General features: G+C 42.2%; 2 protein-coding genes across 2 annotated transcripts in view; both read right to left on the bottom strand.

Annotated features, from left to right (window-relative positions):
- The window catches only part of RhoGEF3 (Rho guanine nucleotide exchange factor 3), a 439,898-nt gene extending 436,007 nt beyond the window's left edge, over window positions 1-3,891 (bottom strand). Inside the window, exon 1 of the mRNA XM_037429583.2 lies at window positions 3,687-3,891. The gene's annotated coding sequence lies outside the window, so the exon portion shown is untranslated. The remainder of the gene's footprint in view (window positions 1-3,686) is intronic.
- A 3,199-nt stretch (window positions 3,892-7,090) lies between these two features.
- Window positions 7,091-22,020, bottom strand: part of LOC119178462 (viral IAP-associated factor) — a 30,381-nt gene continuing 15,451 nt past the window's right edge. Inside the window, exons 4-6 of the mRNA XM_075887587.1 lie at window positions 18,921-19,064; window positions 16,023-16,231; window positions 7,091-11,917 (exon numbers count right to left, since the gene is read on the bottom strand). Coding sequence (XP_075743702.1) covers window positions 11,790-11,917; window positions 16,023-16,231; window positions 18,921-19,064 — 481 coding nt within the window. The 3' untranslated portion in view covers window positions 7,091-11,789. The remainder of the gene's footprint in view (window positions 11,918-16,022; window positions 16,232-18,920; window positions 19,065-22,020) is intronic.

Here is a 22,020-nt window from a genome sequence, read left to right as displayed (position 1 = left end):
AGACATGAGCGCCACGCCTGGTCCTTTGCCTATAGTCCTTCCGAATCTCTAACAAATACCGCACATCCCATTTACACTAGCACTACTATTCGAAGTAGCTTGCCGCGTTATACCCGCATTACCATTCCACCATGACTAAGAAGCGGCATTGCAAGAGTCAGATGATTTATCACACCAGTGCACGTAACGAAGGAGACGGCGAAAACAACAAGACGCGGGTGAGAAGAGCGAAACCAGGCCCTCGAAGCAACCGTCGCTAACGCAAGCGTTGTGGACACGGGAGCTGCAGGCACTGCGCAACACAATCTAGTCGAGAGCCTCCCGCAGCAGCGACTGCAGTGGCGCTGTATTCTCAGTCACGGTGTGCGTGCCCTCTCTCCTTTGTGTAATGTCGACATGGGTCACACGGGGATTGTGTTGACACTGCGAGCTTGCACTGTCGCTGCAAGCGACAGGTTGCACAGCTCAATATAACGTAATCTGAACGTTTGTTAATTAATAATAATAATTATAATAGGAGAATAACTGTAGGAGACTTACGTTTCAAAATCACAACACGATTATGAGGGACGCGTTTGTGATCACCTAAAGTTCTGTGAGGTGCGCCTAAAGCCAAATGTACAGTACAGTCAACTGTTAAAGAGAACACTCGAATGCACACCATAAATATTCCTGGCCCTCCTAGAGCAAGTAGATAAGAAAACAATCTTCAAGCACGTCAGTAGTCTGTCAAGAGGAGTCGGAACTTCCAACCAACAGTATAGTCTTAAGCATATCTTATCCTCTATGCTTCCGTAAGATAGCGAAATCTAAACATGCTTATCACGCAGCTGTTCCCTTTAACAGTGGACCAGTCCGTACATGAGCCCCCAGCCCTTCGCCTACATGGAAATGCGATTGCTGCGTCCGGTATAGGGGGTATTCACGTGACGTCATCACGCGCCATTTTGATGTACAATTTGCAGTTTCCAGCTGTATTTAGGATAAGCAGATTAAGGTAAGAAAGATTTTTTTTTTTTGCTTTTGTTATCAAAAGGGGCACTATACTGAAACATTATATCTGTTCGAACGGATAAATTATTCTTCCGGAATTCTATCACGAGTAATCTCACCATCACAGGTATTAGAAGAGAAAATGGAGGTCGAAGTTCGATAACGTCGAGATCGCTGATAAGAGCGCTAAACAAACGGCTCGTGAATATTTAGAGGCGTTTTACATTCAGTGGTTGAGCAAATTGTGCATTAGCGAACCGACATTACAGCTGTACTATGCGGAGACTATTTTAGTACATAATGCAGTCCGTAAACCAAGCTTTCTTGAGCGTTGGTTGCTCTGTTACCTAGGTTAGTGGTTTTAGGCGCATGCATGGCACTTTTTCAGTGCATATATTTTTGTGTACCCACACAAATAAATGTTCTTGTGCCGCCAGAGTTGTCATCCTCGTCTTGTTTTGTGGGCGAGTTTATTAGCGGCAAACTACATAGTCAGTACCTCATCAACTAGGTCAAGAACAAGTTCTCGAAGTTTCATGTTTGAATTTCGCGCCTAAACTTGCATGTGAAAATCAGTGTGTCGTCACTAATGTCGAAGCCTTTTCGCGTACTTTGGTCCCATTAGTTTATTAAATTCCCTGACTGGAACACTACGTAAACCACATTTAGTAACAAAGGATCACGCAGACCCTAGCAGACGCCATCAAAATCTATTAGAGTCTCGGCGATCTGATGCGATAACTACAATACGGTATCGCCAGTGCATTTTATTTGGCCACGGCAGTAGTATCACTAGAATGGGTGCAACAGTTAGGTGAAATGACGAAAAGAAAACGCCTGTGACAAACTTTGTTGCCTCCGAAATATCAGCATCATTTCCTGGAGGTCGTAAACACTACAACGATGCTTTGGAAGGTGGTATGCAGCAACTGCCGGTGAAGACGAACAAGGCGACGTTCCAGCTCCCTTGATCGTAGAAACATGCACACGACCGGACCTCCAAAGAACGGCCGGCTTTGTGCTCGTACTCCTCTCCCTCACTGTTATGTCGATACCAGGAAACCATTAAATACACTAGGCTACGGCTCTCTTAGTCGTATCTTCCCATCACGGCACGCCATTTCCACCCCAACCGGTTGCGCACAAGTGATACTACAAGGTTGAAACTCAAAGCGGGTGGTCGCCTCACTGAATCTACAAAGCAACATTTCACATACAAACACGATGACTTTCTGAGTATCGACATATATGCAGCAAAAGTCACGGCGCGCCATCACGAAACATAGTCGAGAGAGAGATTCGGAACTCCCACGACGCCAACTGTGGAACTTCTACGTGCCACAAACAGCGCCTTTCGTAAGATGCACTTGGCATGGGCAGGTCTCCGAAAGAATACAACGAATGTGCGAGCAGTTTGCAGTCTCCCGTCTGCACACGGCGTTGGTGTCACAAAGATACCCCGCTGATCGCGACAGGTGCAGTGTATCAAAACGATGCCACGATCCCACTAATGCCAGCGAACACCGCATACTGGCCGTTGGCTTGGCTGAATGCCAGCACAGCGAGGAGGAGGAGAAAAGACGAGCCGTCCGGCGTGCGAAAGCGAAATGAACCCTCTCCGCCGCCCTCACCGGCGAAAAAACGGTTGAAAGAAAAACGTCCCGCGTGAATCAGGTGGCTATGCGATTCAGACGCCGGCTTGTTGTACACGCTTCGAGAAAGGTGCTCACGCGCTTTGCGCAAGCTGTTATCTTTTTTTGCCACGGTTCGTTTCTTCTTCTTCCTCGAAGACGAATCCCTAGGGCACGCGAGGAATGCTAATAAGCGTACAGGCAGAGGCAGTCTATGCTACCGCAGGCGTTGACTTCCGAGTCGACAAATGCTTACCTGTACAGGAAGCGAGAGGGAAAACTGGTGAAGCTAAAAAAGAATGTTCACGCGCGTTTTAGAAAACTGCCCATGATGTCACGTGCTTTTTTGTTGTATTTTTTAAGCGCCGCAAATAGCTCAAGTGAACGTGTAATTTATGTAACCAACAAATGCGTGCCGTTGTAGTGGAGTGCCAACCCAAATTGCGTACCCTGTAAGATTTCCGGCGGGTAGATGTATTCGTGAGGAAAACATAAATTTGAAGGCCATCCGTCGTGATGTGTGTAATATAAAATTCTAGTACGTCGCACGATCCACAAAGCCACGTCTGCGAAATAACGCATCAAAGTACGCGTCGCTTTAGAATAATGTCAAGAGAACCGTGCTTACGTATGTTGCACCTCATTTGAATATCGTGTGTCGTCGGTAGATTTGAAACGGTAATTTAAACACTTGGAAATTTACGTCGATTCCCAGGCAAGTGGCGGTTTCCTCCTGGTTCTCGCCTGCAGTCGTTTCGAAGCGTTGAACGGAACCGTCAACAAGGCAAGAAGTCACCTTAGCGAAAAACAGTCGAGCGAAACACGTGACCGCTAGCAGGACTTTCGAACGGCGCATACGGCTACTTACGGCGATTTCAAAACATGCAGGCGGTAAGAATTCACTGTAGTGATTCATCGCTTCCTCAGAACCCCATTCACTACCTCAGAAACACCTGCCCGACAGAAGGTCCGCTTGCCGGCACACAACATTCCAATGCGCGCACAAATAGGGGATCTCCCTCGACAACAAATACGTGATGACAACCCGCCGCCGGCTCTTACCTGGTGTTTGGGCCGGTCACCAAAGCGATAGACGATGCTGTCTCAGTTCAATGAATAATCCTCGAATGCGTAGTACATCCTCTGGGTTTACTCCAACTGCAATGATGTCGCGGTGGTCACATCGCAGAGCTTCGCACAAGCACACGGCAAAACAACACGGTGAGCACAAGCTGCAGGCAAACGTCGGTGGCTTCGCGCACGCCTGCTCGACCAGCCCACCTTCTTTCGTTGCTCCGCGCCACTCTCTCCAAACTCGTTTTGAAAAACAGCCGCTCGGGGCGCTACAGCGCTTAAACGCAAAACGAAACTGCAATTTGATCTTGTTTCGGTTTCGAAACCACCGCGCACAATGTTAGAACTGGAGGTTTCTGTGCGTGCGTTCGTTTCTTCAAAACACAATAACTTAGCAGCTTACAGTGGAAATAAAAAAAAACCCTAAAATTATTGCCGAAAAAAAATGATTTGCCGGAACCATCAACTGTGTGTTCTATGACAGAGGACAATCAGCAATAATGTTGACAGGATACTATTCAATATATAGTTATTGCTATTTCTCTGCAAACCACGATAGAGGACGTCGTGCTGCAAACAAACGATCATGACGTTGCAGTATTGCCTGATCAAATTATTATTTTTCAATACTTTGTTCTTCATATTTTGCTGAAAACAAACAACGATCATGACGTGGCAACATAGCCTGATCACCCTTCTCCTGAAGTCTTGGTTATATCATGCTGAAAACAAAAATCCATGACGTGTCAGTTGATAATCATCGCACTCTCTCTAATATCATGGTTCTTGAGGTGCTTGTAGCCGGACCCCGTTAAAAACCCTGCAGAAATTTTTAATAAAGTCTTTACTCACTCACTCTTGATTTTTCGCTCAAAATAAACAGCCATACATGATGCGGCCATATTGAAAGATAATCGAAGCTTCTTGAAAATCTTAGTCTTTTTATATTTTGCTGAAAACGGCCATGACGCACGTAGGTTACCAAATCACCGGACTCACTTTAGGAGATTCTGCAACACTTTTTCACAATGGTAAGAAAATGCTTGGCGATTAGTAGCTGGCGCTCCTCAGTGCGTATGAGCCAAACACTACAGTGCAGCAGACGGACTGGAATTTACAATTAAACCCGAGAGTCAACAAGAAGTCGTTCCATTTCCTCTGGACTAATGATGCCATAAACGTAAATGGCCATGCCACAAACCAAAAGTCCATGGTCATATGCCGATTAGAGTATCGTGCGCTGCATAGTCACCATAGCCGCCGCGAGATGGCACTCGCTCGCTCACACGCAATTCTACAGGTCAAGCTTGCGGACTGGTCTGCTAGTGTTGCGGCCCTCTGGGCCTCAACCCAGCCCCCGTCAAACTTGTTTTCCCCCATTTGCTCTACCCTTTCTGAATAATGAAGTTTATTCCTCCTCCTCGACTGAAAGCAGGGCCGCGCGTTCAAAGAGAAAAGAGGGCGATCTAGGTCAAGACATGCGCGTAACGAAATTTCTTCGCCCCGTGCCATGCATCCCTGATTATCTTTCAACGAGCTCATCGGGAAGAGAGAAAGCTAGGGAGCCTACATAACCGCCTGATGTAGGCTCCCTAGAGAAAGCACTCACGGCGCGCTGCAAATGCCCCTACCAACACCGTTCGTACATGACGGATTGTAAAAGTTTTTGCCGCTGTCAATTCGTGAAGTAATAAACCCTTTAATGAAGCTTCTAGAAGAATACCTGGAAAAGTGTTTCAGGGCCCCTATTTCCACTTAGACCCTGTTTCAGGGTCTAAGTTGCCATTATGCACTGTCACTGAGACACACGGGAGCAAATTTCTCTATTTTGCACCCACATACCTGTCTTCGAGATACGATTGTTTTGTCAATATGGTGAAGTTTTTGTATCGAGAACAAAGGGCTCGCAAGGGCTGAAGAAAACTGAAAAAAATGGCAACTAGGTCTCCTTCTAAACAATATTCATTTCTAAAATGCCACTCACTTATCATGGCCAAAGAAAGATGATTTCAAGCGACATGTTCAATATGGATAACAAGGGGTTCATTGCCAACTTAATTTAATGTACAATTACAATTTGGGAAGAATGTTTTAGAAGATCTGTCGATGGCAGGTGGAGAATGTAAATGTTGTAAACTGTAAACCTGTCGATGCCAGGTTTTTCCCAGCAATCTGTACAAGTGCTGAAAGAAGCAAAGTAACAAAAATTGTGATTGGTGATTTTTTTTGGTAACTCAAATCATTTCACACATTGACCAAATATATGAATAGTCATGAGGTCCATGTACATTAAATATGCCAGAGGCAAAGGCGTAAACTCATTCTCGGATTCCTCTTCGTCGAAAACCTTAAACAATTAACCTAAACTGATGTTACATATAACTATTTGTTAGAGCAGAGGTTACAACAACGCAATAGTTATGTATGGGACGCACGATGGCCCCAAGAAAGTAAAATGAATTCATAAAAGCGTCTTACTTGTATTGTGTGTCAGTATCACTTGCCAAACTTCTGCAGTATTGTCACTTGAAAATTTAACTACTGTATGCTTCCTTATTGTTCTTAATTTTGGAAGCTTTTCCAGAATAAACCAACATAAAATTCAGAGTAGCTGGTGAACAGATGGCAAAAAGGAGTCTCAAGAGTGTAACAGACATTTTTAATTTATTTCACGTTTTTATAGCAGACGGCTAGTCAAGTACGGAAAAAGTTCCTTAGTTTGGGAAGACTATTTCTACTGCACTCTTATATTGCGCTACATTTATCAACATTATTCAAAGTCAGCTGCACAATACAGTCATGCTTAACTTGGTAACTATTTTGGATAACATTTGTAAAATTAGTCTCTTAATTTCATTAACCTAATTTATTTAACTCGCTTCACATTTTACAATTATGCATAAAGCTCAGATTAGTACATGAGGTGACATAACATCTTTGTTGTCGTTGACCTATTTCATACATTAGATTGGCTAGATTTGTATACATTTCCGGCAAAAACAGTCACATTGTTAAAATGTTGGGCCACTGGTATTAAGTTTTGTTTTCAACTCTTAGAAAAGACATAGACAAACCGGCTTTCTCTGCGCCGTGTTGTGCATCTGCTAGATAGCAGCGCATGATTCCCAGTGTGGTGTAAGCAGAAGCAAACCCATGCTGATGGAGAGAGTAAAAAGTGCTAGAAACTGGAATCTCCAAAAATATATTTTGGCTGTCTCCATTCAAAATGCAAGATGAATGGGTATAGACGGATTCGAAGCACCAGATGCAATACTTCCACACAACACAGATATCAAGCCAACGTTATACTAATTAATTTGAGCTTAGTGATGTAAACAGTTAAATCAAGGTTTTTCCATTTTAGTATGAAAAATTAATTCAGACAACACAAGTTCTTTTGTATAATATTTATTTGGTTTCTCAGAGCAATAAATAAGACAATCAAATACACAACCAACAGTGTCTAGAAAAAACATGCCCAGTTTAGTGTATGACCAAAGAGGGAACCCTGTGGAAAAATTTGACGAAATGTTTCTTGCAGCCACATAATACCAAACAGCGTGTCATCTGAAGCAGAAAGATCTAATGAAGCCAGTATAAAGCACAATCAAGAAAACATGTGGTAACATGGTGCAAACAAATCTAGGCTGCGACTACTTGTCCACCATGTTGAAATACTGTATTAAATACCATCCAAGGCACTTGCACAGGAAAAATACATTAAAAATGTTCAAAGAATGTCATGAGGTACTTTAGCATGACTTCAGTAAGTTCTTAAAGGTCATAGGAGCTTTCGGGAGGTTCACAGATTACAAGAACATTTGAATAATTTGATCTTACTAAAATCACAGTTGTATGAACCAGACAGCATCACTGAAGGTGAGTGGCTTTTGTGTAAATAAACTTGAAGATTACTGTAACCTGCACTTGACTCTCATTATCACCATGCACCAAAGTATTCAGACTTTCATGTTCAAAGTGTTACGAGCAAACAAGCTAGTGTTGTATCCTTTCCCTTCAAGCAGGCACAAATGTGCATGTGTTTTATTTTAAATAGGGCTATTCTGCAAAAGTAGCACATAAAATAACTGATGCCGACTGAACAACAGGCCACTTTAGACTGGATTGCTAGATAAAACTTCCTTCTTTTAAAGTTCAGTTACATTTCTTAAAGGGGCACTAAAGTAAAGGAGTGAATCAATTGAGGCTAATTAATTACTTATTGAAAATTCTGCTGTAATTGATTTCATCATCACAAGTTATTAACAGAAGAGAAGAAATAAAGCTTGAAGTTTTATTTTTAAATTTCACGCCAAATTTCAGCAGAGCAGCATCATGTTGACATAACAAATTTCAGCACGTGTTTGGTTTTTGCATGTTGGTCATGTTGTCTCAGTAAGATACCATGAAACTTAATTTAAGTTTTTAGCCCCATTACGGCCCGATTCACTTTATATTTAGAGATCAAATGCTATACAGGCCTTAGCAGATGCCAACAAAATCGATGTCACAGAGACTAGGTGCGGTAACTTTTAAGTGGCATCATCACTAGCATATTCACATTTTCATTTTCTGCGATCCGTGAGATGCCAAACGTATTCTGGAAGCAGCAGCTGTGATTTTCGTATTGTGTCAAAGTAACTTACCCATCTGAGAAAACAAACGATTTCCTCTTTAGTGTCCTTTTAAGCTAATAATCTGGCATTTTGACATTCATGGTAGAGCTGAATGACTTATCTCAAATAGTTGGCATGAACCATCACAGGTTAACTGTTACTACACTAACCACTAATGACATAACTCTAGTTCTTTCATTTGACGCAACATACAGTGCTTTCACACTCCAGCCTTCACAAATGCCTTTCACACTTTAAGTACCACATGACCAGCTCAGCTACAAAGAATATTTAACTCATGCTCAACGCCTTCCTACGCCGCACATACTAACACATATTCCCTGCCATTTCTTATGCTTATTCTGACAGCACTGCGACTTCCTCAAACCTGGGCACGAAAAATCGGCGTTCCTTCCTCGCATGTCTTAAGGCATGTTCACATCGAGAGTGGATCTGGAAATCGGATGCAGATTATCCGCAACAGCAGAACATCCGCAACTGGTTGTCCGCTTTGTGCCTGGACTGAATCACTCCGGGCAGAAAAGTTGGCCGCATTAGCTGCAGCTAATCGGGTCCTGAAGCACGTGCCCGCGCATTATCACGTAGTGCCGCTAGATGGTGGCACGTTCCTCTACTTCCATGGCGGAACGAGAAAGTAACATGGTCAGTCTGAACAGCTGCATGGCTTCTCTGCCTCTCGGCTTTGAAAATTTGCTTGACCGCTAGCATGCTCCGCATTCAGTGTGAAGAATTGAGTGTTGGGCAGATTGCTATTACAGTGTGGACGGCATGTTGCGCAAAAGAACATGAACAACACGAAAGAAAGCGCCTGTCAATGCTCTATTACTTTTTGTACGTGGTTTTTTTCTTTGTGTAACATTATATATGCCACCCACAATTCGGTGTGAACGTGCCTTCAGTTTCACATTTACAAACCTTGTATCCTTCTACTCACATGCAGCGCAGCAATCATGAGACTATTCTCACAAACCTCCCTGGCTCTTTTTCCCTCTCTTTCTCAATCACTAAGTATAAGCATCAGTATAGGCCCAAAGAAAACTATTACCAAAGTGGAAAACACAAGGCAAATATTCAACACAGAATCTCAAAGCGCCAATTTTGTTTGGTCTTTCTTGCCTTTGTTGTATTGCACCACTTTCTACTATGATAATGTATCAATAACCACAAGTCCATACGCTTCAGAAATTTCCCTACTATCTAAGGGTGCAAACATATGTTCTTACAATGAGTGGTCAAAGCTTTAGATAACTTTTCAAATCATTGCAGTGTGTTACAAAAGAACACACTGCATGATGAAACAATGCAACCGTTCAATGAAAGCCACACAAGTAGGCATACTCCCACGACACTTGTGACAACGCAGCATCAGTTGTTTCAGAGTGAAATTGAAGAGAAGACACTTGATCTTCACTTCTCTAACATTAAGCAACGGCACAAAGTTTTCTTTTTTTTTTTTGACCCCATCGAAATGTTGCCGCCGTTGTGAAAAATAAAATCAGGGCACTTGATCTTGGAGCCCATTTGGCCATCACATTCGAAATGTACAGAAGACAGGCAGACAGTACATATTTAATGCGAAGCACAGACTGCTTTCAGTGGTGGGAATGCCTTCCAGAATTTTAGAGCAGATATTGGAGACAGAAAAATCTGCTTTTGGAGCAGCTATTTCTGTATTTGCAGCACACACAAACTTTTCATGATGCACACAGGAGAAAAAAAAAATAGCTTTAATTTAGCTAAATATTCCCTCAGCTTACAAAACAATTTATACAGAAGCAGCATGCCCACAATATAAGCACAAAAATAAACAAAAGTAGGATTTTATAGAGAAGCGGTGATATAAGATAGTGAAGGATAGTCTAAATATATTTTTTACCTATGTAAATTTTATACATTAAGTGAAAGATATTGCACAAAGCTAGCTGTAGCATGAAGTTTGTAGCAGTGCACACGTGTGTGCATTCGAAGCTCGTTCCACTAAAACCTCAAATACGTTCATAGGTACATGCAGAGAACCTGCCAGGAACGCAACAAACTACACACTAAACGTTGTATGCATTAACATCCAAATACATAAGCATGCGCAGGGTTCCTCTCCAGGGTGGGGGGGTATCACAGTTCATCACAGTGCCCCCCCTCTCTAATATGTCAATGTATAAAAACTAACTTTGTGCCCCCCCCCCACCCCTATGCACATCCCTCTGATCAAGTACCAATTTACATTTCTTTACGTGTGCCATCACCGATAAAGAAGGAATAATACAGAGCCACAGCAAATATTGCTGAAAGTTCCCACCATGAGGCCATCTTTTTTTCTTTTTACCAATGTTCAGAAATTGTTGAAATTTTCGCAACACCGTCCGATGACACGTGGTGGCGACATCCAAAGAGCATTTTGAAACTACAACGAAGTCCTGGATACGCAGGCAAAGAAGCAACTGATATAGCCACAATACGGACATAAATGGCTATCCGCGATTATCATGTGCTGCAATCTACTATTTAGCGAAAACTGACAGTTTTTTTTGGATGCTGTATTTTCGCAGGGAGGCGATCGTCTACTGGCTAATTGCATGCAGCACTTCGCCTGCTTGGCGTACACACAGTGCCGAGCCGCTTGTACCTACATCGCTTGAGACCCTGCCCAGACGCAGCGAGAAGCCTATTGCGTTAACGTGACAAAGCGAGCTTTCTGCAAATGATCCTGCAGATCCTAGCAGCGGACGGAGGCAAGTTTAGGCTGTTGCCTCATGAAAGGTTGTGCTGACGCTTCCCAATCTCTGTGCACGTGATCCACAACGCTCAGCTCCAACAACGAGCCGCATCTTTGTTTCCGCAAAGCAGCGTATGCTGAACACAGTCCCGCACAACGACTGAGGCAGCAGCGATTGGGGCCACAGTGATCGGGGCCTCAGCGCTTTCAGGTCGCCGGCTATTAAAAGCATGCACTAGGCTTTAAAGCAGTACTATGCCCCACACGTCGCTTTTTTGGATATAAGTCATACTGACACGCTTTTCTTTAGTCGCCACATAGCCTTCGTTCTTTGCCGATGGTTACCAGAAAAGGTACCGCCGTAATCTCACGGAGAACTGAATAATTGATCGGTCGATTCTGTGCTTTTGCAGCAGCGCCAGTGTACAAGATCGCAATGATCACGTAACATCTGCTCACGATGATTGCTGTTAACATTAATTTCGGTTCCAAAACCACCTTGTGGCACAGCAATAGTGAAAATTAGAAAAAAAAAAAAAAAACCTTTGGAGCAGTATGATGCACTAATGTCCAGTTGGTGCAATTGGCGCAGGTTTCCCACCTCTGTGCTTTGATCACAAATCAGCAGTGTAAAAAAGATTAGTTGATCTCCACAGTTTGGAACAATGTCCCGTAAGGCCACACGAGAGACCTGAACGTCCGGAGGTAAAAAAATTCTGAGGCTTGTGTGAGCGATCTGCTTCACCAGTCATTGGCCTCATCGTAGTTTGCCTTCAAGGTGCTCAAGAGAACGTCTCTCGTCTTCGGCCTAGGATCCTCCTCCAAGTCTGTTTCGACTGCACCTGCTTCTGCAAGCATCCACTCAAGCTCTGAAAAATGTAGATAAGAGACGCAAAGTACCTTATTTAGAAAACATCTTAACGTTAACTCCTCAAAGCACTTTGTACACAATCGTGTAGACGGCCAGTTTATGCTACTTCTAGATCTAGATACATTGAGGAAAGAACTAGATAGATTGTGGTTTGGATGATCTGAACCTCCTGCACCCTAAATGCGTCTTCATGTACCTTAATTTTGCAGTGCACACGATCATTTTGCTGAGCACTACCAAGTTCGACAAGTTGTTCCACATGCTTCTCTCCACAAACCATGTCAAAAGTGTAATTTTTCTTCGCTCAAGATGCAAATACATTCTAATGAAATTGCACTATCTTTCTAGGCTGAGATTTTATTCTGTTTACACAACACAGAACATGAATGACTTCAGGCTAAATAGACATTTAATTACAAACTAGTTATAGTTAATCAATCAATACAAAACACAGAAATCAATGTATTACATTAGTGTTTTTGTTTTCCTTGAATATCGAACGTCTTCGAATATTACGTAAATTTGATACATTTACAAGAAGATATTCAAAGCCGTGACTCAAAAGCTAAATGGTGCGAGGAAATCTTGTTGGAAATTATTTATGGCATTTATTTAGCCATACATTTGTGTCAACATGTGCGTGTGATCACTCTGAACTCCTTTCTTTGTGAAATAGCCGCAGTTCAGTTCCTCAAAATGTCAATTGTCTAGCGTTCCCTTTGCAGCCTTGCTAAGTTTGCTCCATAAGGTTATCGGTAAAAATGGCACAAAAGTGGCTGCTTTCACTTCCATGGGAAAACTGTACAAGTGTGACATGACACTATATTAATACACTTGAAATGTTAGCAGCCTCTAGTGAACATGTTGGTAAGGATGCCAATCATTCACTCGTTCCATGCCTGCATATATATTCTGATGGTCAGAGCAAGGGGTTTTCAGGAGCACTCGTTCAGAAACCAGTTATGTTTGTTTGCTTTTAGGTTAAGTTTCAGGGGAGACAAGACACCCGAGCAATCAGCATGCTGAGAGGAAAAGAATACTTTAGATTAAAAACAGCAAGAGGAAAAAAAAGGCATTTTATAAAAGATAAGAACCCCCCGCCATGGTGATCTAGAAGTTATGGCGGTCGATCTGACCCAAACGTCGTGGGATTGAATCCCGGCCATGGCGACCGAATTTCAAATTGAGGCAAAAAAGTATGTTCGACGCTTGTGTGTTTAGACTTAGTGCCCATCAAAGAATCCTAGGAGGTTAAAATTTCCGGAACTCTCCACTACACATCATACCTCATAATTATATTGTGGTTTTCGGACAATAAATCCCAACAATGATTACTATTATTAATGATAAGAACCATGGAACGAAGCTGAAACAGCATAGAGTGAGGTTATCACACTGATTAAAGGTGCTGCATTTGCTGCATTCTTGATAGCCCTACTTTTGGCCTGCTTCACCCGAGTACGTGAAGCAGAGGTGAGGGCATTACAGCGGAGACACTAGTTAAGGTTCAGTGTTAAGTGTGGGCATTACAATGAGTGTGTTGCACTCCGCACCCACACAGACACGGTGGCACTGTGTCAAACATGATAATAATAATAATATTTGGAGTTTTACGTCCCAAAACCACGACATGATCATGATAGACGCCGTAGTGGAGGGTTCCGGAAATTTCGACCATGTGGTGTTCATTAACGAGTACTGACATCACACAGTGCAAGGACCTCTATCGTTTCACCTCCATTGAGATGGAACTGCCGCGGGCAGAACAGTACCAGTGACCTTTGGGTCAGCAGCCGAGCACCCTAGTCCACTGCTCCACCGCGGAGGACACTCACGGTGTGAAACATGCAGGTCAACCAACCTTGATTCTATAAAACAGCAAAGAGACACTGAAAGATGGTAAAAAATATAAAACTTGGTTTTATTACGTGCTGTAAAATCCCAAGCAAGTGGCCTTATTCGTTTTTCAAGAGATTTCGAATACAAGAAGGCTCTTTTCCCCTCCCAACATTTTCACTAAAAACTCATTCATTGTTTTCATTCTCCTGCCGAGGGGAAATGAAAACAGTGAATGAATGCATATTCAATAAGCCATTTCATTAAAAGCACTGGTGTGAATTCTCTATTCTCTCGTTCACTGAAAATCTGTATTTTGATCCATGACCTAACAAGGGCCCCTTCTTCCACATCTTGTTGCATTATCCTTCACCTTAAGGGGGGGGGGGGGGGGGCTTGCTTGGGATTTTGCGATACTTAAATGTTACCAAACAATTCAAAAGCTTAAGTGCTGTGGGTAAGTATTGCGACCACGCACTCCACTGTCATAGCTAACATGTTCTGAGTTACAGGCAAATGAAGATGTTCATAAAGTATTTGTATATTGGTGGGAAAGGTTTTGATTGCCATAATTAAATGGTTTCACAGAATGTACAATGGTAATACCAGCAGGTATGAATAATTGAGCAAAATCTAAAAGACTAGAATCTTTACACTTTGTCAGTGACTGCTTTTTGATTTCTTTTTTCAATATTATTTGTCCTAAATATGCCACAAGTAAATTATACTGGTGAAATTATTAGCACCTACAAATAAACAAGCTTTAAGCTAGGTAATTTCAAAATAGAATAAAAAAGTTGGAAGTCATGTGCACAGATAAAGAAGCTAGTTATTGCAATCATGAGTGGAAGTTGGTATGGATTCAAGACAAACTTTTCATAAAGATTACAGGCATTAAACTGTATCAATACACGCTCTCCTTTCACCATGCATAGTCAAGCCATACTCTATACGCAAAATAAATCTCACTTTGTTGTCTTTAAAAACTGGAAGTTTGTTTGTGAAGGATTAATTATAGAGCTTGTGTCTAGAAGAAAATGTGGGTGTTAGTTAGGACTGCTAAAGATACAGCCTAGAGGGATGGGTGAGTGCAGAGGCAAGGCCAAGGTAAGGTGCCCGTACCACCCCTTGTATATAACACTTCTAATATAAAGCATATGATTAAGTCCCATGCTTGGATACAGCAAAGCACATGGAAGGGCGGGGGAATAGCAAAGGAACTGCACCAGATACAGCAAAGCACCTTGCAAGTTCTGCATCGATTTGAGGCAGTTGCTAAACAGACCCATGGTAATCTCAAAGGCATAAAAAGTCTCACAATAATTGTCTTTGGTGCATAAGCTACTCCGATTAGCATTCTTTTGTCAAGGCTTTATTGACTTAGCTTTCGTGAAGGATTAGAAAATTGGAAGTGAATAATTATTAGAGTCGTGCACTGCCTTCTGTATGACCCAATGTAAGTGCAGCACAGACACTATTATTTTTTTATCTGAAAACTTTGTGTTAGGTGCCCATGAAACAGTCCCAATTCACTGTACGTTAAAGGCGTACTGACACAAAATTTTGAAGGTGAGATATCCAGTAGAATACATTACATTTGGTCACCTATAAAGTATCTATGGATAATATAGCCTACAACATATAATAAAATAAATTTTAAAGGCATATCACACAATTTCACAAGAAATGCCTCACTTCACGACAGTGACATCAACATGTTTTGTATGTAAACAACTAAGAACAACCAACATCACGATTTCATGTTGGCTGCCATGTTATTTGTTGGCACTTTTTCATAGCCAACTATTTCAATGAAAAGTGATACAGACCTGCACGAAAACACACAGACAAATTATTGCCTCTAGAGAGTATCTTTGGCGGTTGCAAACATTTACGACATCATAGAGGGAATTATGGCAGCACTCGGGGAGCCTTCGTTGCAAACATTTGTCAGTGCAGTGCTCAAGTGCACGCGGTTTTGTTCACACAGTCAGCTAAGCTTACATAAAAATTCCACTAGATCCAGACTTTCTCAGTGCTTTTTGAAACTAAGACTGCAATGAGGTGCTATAAAAATGCATCCAAATATTTAACCCTACCTCATGAGGATAAGTAAATCACTAGCTTGTATTTAACAACAACAAAAAAAAACAAGATGTAAAATTTTTGCGTCAGTACTCCGTAAAGCAGCTGCTGATCTAAATGCTGCAAATGGTACGGTAAATAAGTTAATGCAAATAACGCACCGGCTGTATTACTGAACCTACCGTCTACTTTCAACTTCATGCCGCCAAACACATTGGGCCCGACGAACTGCTTCTTCAGCTGGCCATCCCGGTAGACAAATATGGTCGGAAGATTCTGGTCTGGGTAGTTTGCGATGCAGTTGGATGACACACTTCTTAGGAACTTGGTAGTCCTGAACTTGGGTGCCAGTTGGTTGAGATGCTGATTAATCAGGGTGCAGTATGGAATGCTGCAAATAAAAAAGAGAGAGAGACCAGTGAGACCAGACCCAATTAAGGACAAAAGCAAGCGTTGATGATCCCTGCACTTTTTGCAAAAGCGATGTCCCAGCTTCAAAATATATTGTATTGACTTTATTGCACACTTTCATATTCTTTAGCTGTACTGTTGTTCAATCACTGATTATTAATGACAACTGCAAGACAAAGGACTCTCAAGATGGTGTGAAACTCACCCCATGTTGCATGAGTAATATCATCTAACCTCTGAACTTTTTACTTTCATGCCCTGTTCATTGCATCACCCCACTTAACTCCCTGTCCCCCCCATCCTGCCCCACCATAACTGCATTCACTCCATCGTACGAGTTACTTTGTTCTGACTGACCATCTGTTAGTTCTGGGTCATTCCACATCAACTATCTATATCGGTGCACTCACCGAATTTGTACAAAAAATTCTAAGAAAATTACACACATATAGACATTAGTTCCACTGTACTTTACCAAACTATTTGAACGGTAACGGTTTTTGCGCTTGTTACCACCATTTGAAATTCGCAAAATGCAAGAAAACCAGGCACGAAAAGGAAATTTTCTATAAATTGATTCTTTTGCATATTCTTTTAATACTTACTTTTTTGCTTTTGTCGTATTGCAGAACAGTTTCTTATGGTAGCTTTATATTTTTCACTGTTTAGCACATAGGTAAAATTTAGTAAATTGTAGCATTTTCGTGAATTTTTCAACAATATTGATTATAGATAAAAAGCATAAACAATTTCTATTAAACTCTCCATTAATTGTGTACCATTTCCCTTTGTTTATTTATTTATTTATTTTAACTAGTGCACAGCACATCCCCTCAAAAACAAAGTGGTAAACTAGGCAAAAAGGCCATTTCAGCCTACGTTGAGATGTCCGTAGCCCACTAAGGTGGTCCAAGAAAAATTCGGGGAAAAAGTTCATACGATTGAGAATCATAGCAACATTGTTCACAGGAAGTTTCACTAACGTCACCTTTGTTCTAGTGCAGAAAAAAAAAGTGAAGCTTAGTCCCACACTGCATTATTCTATGGTGGCAATGGAAACCGACGGACTTTGCTGGATAAAAAAAAAAAGAGTGATAGTGCAGCCGCAGCACACGGGCTTATGTTATTTTTGTGATTACTTTATTTTGTGTACTACATATCGAGGGAATTATTCAGAGGTAAAATTCACCAATGCTTAGAAGCTAGGTATGCCCATCACGAATATTCTGCTGTAATTATTTTTCAAATCCTTAAGATATTAGCACAATTGAGGGTTGTTGTCACACTAGTGCAAGGCTGTATCACTCCTTCTGTATCGAGCCCACTGAAATATGCAGCGAAGAACTCATCATGATGCCCCCTGGCAGCTGAGGTATCCAAGATAGACAACAGATAGAGAACAGCCTTTCTGAGAACATTCTGATAAGCTGTCGGTATGGTCTCCCCACTCTCTATGTTGCTGCTAACATATTTGCAAGCAGCAGAGCAAGCAATATTTTATCCACTGCATAGAATGCTATAATACTTGCTCATATGTTTTCATAAGCTTCACCTAAAAATTTGTAATGTTTTTTTGATGTCCTTATGGAGAATTATCAAGTAGGTTCCATAAAGGAACACTAAAGAGAAAAATGACCATGTTTACGTTGAATTACCCTTCCAATATACTAGGAACAATGATCTCGGCATGAAAGAGTAGCTGGGTAGGCGAGGTAGAATAAAAAAGTGAAGTAACGGCATGGCTACACACAAGTTTTCCATGAAGTTATGAACTTAAAGGGCCTCTGCTAGATAATATCTAACTATAGGCTACGTCATGTTCTGAATAAGTGAAGAACAGAACACGAAAACTTTTTTGCAACCTTCACCGAGCCGACACAGCCCAAATACAAACTGTAAATATAAATCCATGAATTTCGGGTGCAAAATTACAAAAAAAGTATGACCAGTGACCTTTATTTTTTTTCTTTGAATAACCGACTTTTAATTAAATTTACTATAATAGTGTTTTTCAAAAGCACATTACAATAAACTTGCTTCATTTTTCTCTTAAGTCCGCCTCAGTGCTCTGTTATCATGCTCGGACGCGGACCTGAAGGTCGCAGTGGTCACATTTCGGTGAAGGCAAAATGATAGAGGCCCATGTGCTGAGCGATGTCAGTAAAAAACGCCAGATGGATGAAACTTCCGGAGCTTTCCACAACAGCGTGCCTCATAATCATGTGGCATGTAAAACCCTAGATAATAATGCTTTTCTTAAGTGCCCCTTTCTGCATCGGTTGAACTCATTGATATACAGCAGACTCCCAGCGAACTGAAATCTTAAACGAAACTGCTGCTTAAATGGGACAACAGCCTCTAGCACGACAGGTTGCATACGTTTGTTTGGTACTTGGATTACCCACCCATGTTCGTCTCTCGGTAAATAGAACACCTGTTAACCCAAACACAATTTCTTTGTCTCTTCAGGTTCCATTTGCCGAGAGTCCACTGTAATTAGGAATGCAATAGCTGAATGAATGTGTTGCCTTATGCGCTAGCCCGCTCTCTAGAAATCGCTATGGTGCATAATTATTACAATGAAGGGACCAGTGTGACTAACTATTTGAAAGATACCAGATGCCTCACTATAAGGCAATTTCACTGTATGGTATGTGAAAAGCGCTCACCCAGGTTTATAGAGATGGAGCACGACCCAAACTCCATCACCGGCCTTGTTCACTTGCTCCACGTAGTCATCTGCAGAGATGTCCCGCACATCCCCGTACCTAGACTTTTGCATCGTAGCCTGTATCTCGGCAATACGCTTCTGCCTAGAAGAAAGAAAATGAAACATACATTCCTCGTGAACAGTCATGTGCAATTTACTTAAGAGAGCCTTGTGTGCAACTATATAATGACCTCAATAAGAAAATGCCTGACTTTCATTCCAGAACTACTTCAGGGGATCTATAATAGACAAATACTAATATGGCATTGTGAGGAAGAACTCTCCAGACCCAAACAACTACTGCACCTACTGTGCAGCTATTCTCAAGACAATGTAGCTATTCTATATATTATATATATATATATACAATATATTATATATTATACAATGTAGCTATTCTCAAGAATGCTAGGTTTTCACATGTTAAAGGGGACCTACAACACTATTACAAGTAATCATCACACTATTTCAATAGCCTCCCCAATCGACTGCTGCACTGCTGTAACAATTTTTACAGTCCTTCAAGTACAAGCAGAGATACAGGGATTTGTTGCACACTTTGAGCATTTTCCCTATTATCTCGTTCCAACGAGCACCCTGAAAGCTACGCAGCAGAAACGGGGGAGGAGATGTTAAGAGGGCAAAAAAGCTATGTCTGTTCGTCATTGTGTGATGACCTTGAGGCTTTTTCTTTTCATTTTGGTTTTGAGACGTTAAACCCCTCATATCAATCAATATTTTTGTTTTCATTTTCTTACTTTGGTTTCAGTGTGTGTGAATTCAATTGACTTTCAGTGCAATTGCAAGCATGTTTGTGTAATACTGTTCGCCATAGAGTGGCAATATCACTCATAGGATGCCAGGGTACATAGTCTGCTTGAACAGCATATTTCCTACTGTTTTCCCAACACGCGTTTTCCACGTTTTCGATGTGTGCACCACAGCATGTGCTTCCCCCTTCTTGTGAAGCGTATTTCTCAAAGAAGGGGCATGACCTGACAACCAGAGCAAGCAAACCACGAGTCGGTGCTCTTGATGGCACCCACGGGTAGCGTGGTACAATCTAAGTGATTCTAAGAGAAGGAAAAGAGAAAAGTGAGCCCCATAACTGTCTGCATCACTGTGCGACACCTCAACAATAGCTCACAGGGGATGGGGGTGAGGAGGGATTAAAAGGATAGGAATAAAGGTGTAGAGAAAGATAGATGCGCTAAGTCAGCGAGCTAGGACATATCGAGGGGATAGGAGAGATAGAAAAGATGGAAACACGGTCACAGGAGTCCGAGGACGGGGCACCACTTGCGAGAGCTCTTGTCGGCGTCCGGAGATAGCGTAGGGCAAGTCCAGTAGGTCAGTCCACGTGTTCGTTGTGGCAACGAACACGTGGCAAGTCCACGCATTCGTTGACACCTGTGCAAATACACAGGTGTCAACGAACACGTGGGTATGGTGAGCAGAATGAATTGCCACGCCTGATAAGTGCTGGTGGAATCTCCTAAAGAAAGGGTGGATTTCCCCTCCACTGCTCATTCTCGTAGTGCTCCCCTCTGATTGACGATCGTCCTCATTTCGTTTTCTTTTTTGCTACTGATAAATTTACTTTTCTCTTTGGCTTACTATTGCTGGCAACGTATCGATATTGGTTTTCGGTGCCTTCGATAGGATCGTAAACATAGTAAAATGATCATTTTGTAGGAACCTCAATCTGAGAGATAGTTAAGATACAGATGCTCTTCTTTTTACTTAACTTGTTAATTTACAGTGAGTCTGTCGTTTTCTATCATTAGTAAATTCATTGACAAATGCACACGAAGAGCTGCCACGAGCCTTCATGAGCACACATCAGGTGCTACCGAACATCTTAGCTGTGGCGGAATAGACAAAATCCTCATCATGAAAGCGCTCTCTGTGGGCCTGCGAGTTTGCGTTGGTGTCTTTTTCATTTGGGCTTTACCAGCTAGGCGACGCCCATTCCTTTGCATTTGGAGGAATGATGAAAACTTAAAGCAGGATTTGTTGCATACGTCTGGCACTGATACATTGAACAGTACACCAACATGCTGGAGCCGACTGCAGTCCACTGCGTGTAGTGTAGCCGTTACGGTACCCGGTTGCTGACCCGAAGGTCGCAGCTTTGGTCCAGGCCGTGGTGGTCGCATTTCGATGGAGGTAAAATGCTGGACGCCAGTGTGCCGTAAAATGCTAGTGCATGTTAAAGAACGCCACATGGTCAAATTTTTAGGAGCTCTCCACTATGGTGCCCCTCAATCATTTCATGGTTTTCGGAAGTAACACCTCCGATATTCTATTATTACAATGAGAAGCAGGTTGCATGTAACCTAACACTGCCTACGTGGCGGTAATAATTCCATCTGGCCCAGTTAAGCTTCACGTGCTGAGCACTGAGTGCCACGCACCCTGATTATACCCGAACGTTGCATTCCACAACTATGCTGCAAGGCGAGCAGGAGCATCCTATATGTGACGTCTAAACGGTCGCAGCGCCAACCTCTCTAGTGAAGGCCGTCTTGGCCAGTACTGTGCGCAATTATATCTCTATAGAGGGCAGCGGGGCCATGTGATGTTACGCCTCAGTCACCAAGGTAAGTATGCCGCAAATGACACTCAAATTAGTCAATGGCGATGGACTTTGTGTTCATGACGTGGTCATCTTGGATTATGACATCATTTGTCAAAAGAAGAGCAAGTGATTCTTAGCTGACTTTGAGTATTCCTTGTAAATTGCAGGCCATGTGCTGGGCTATAATGTATGGCTGACATGTTATCAGAAGCATCGACTACTACTGGAGTACTTTCTGACCATGCTGAATAAGTGTTGCACGAACTCCCTAAGAAAGTGAATCACTGTCACATAGACAGTGAGTCAATACAGTGAAAGCTCGTTAATTCACACCTCATTAATTCAAAATTTTGGATAATTCGAAATGGTCGCCGCAGTCCGGTCCGCAGTGCATAGGAGACCATGTGTAAAACGATTCGTTAATTCGAACGGAAATTGCTGCCTCTACGGATAATTCGAAGCGCGCGCCGCCGAGCGT

The sequence above is a fragment of the Rhipicephalus microplus genome, chromosome 1 (assembly GCF_043290135.1).
Source record: "Rhipicephalus microplus isolate Deutch F79 chromosome 1, USDA_Rmic, whole genome shotgun sequence".
Lineage (NCBI taxonomy): Eukaryota > Metazoa > Arthropoda > Arachnida > Ixodida > Ixodidae > Rhipicephalus > Rhipicephalus microplus.
Note: the sequence above shows the minus strand (reverse complement) of the source record. Positions and strands in the feature narration are given on the sequence as shown.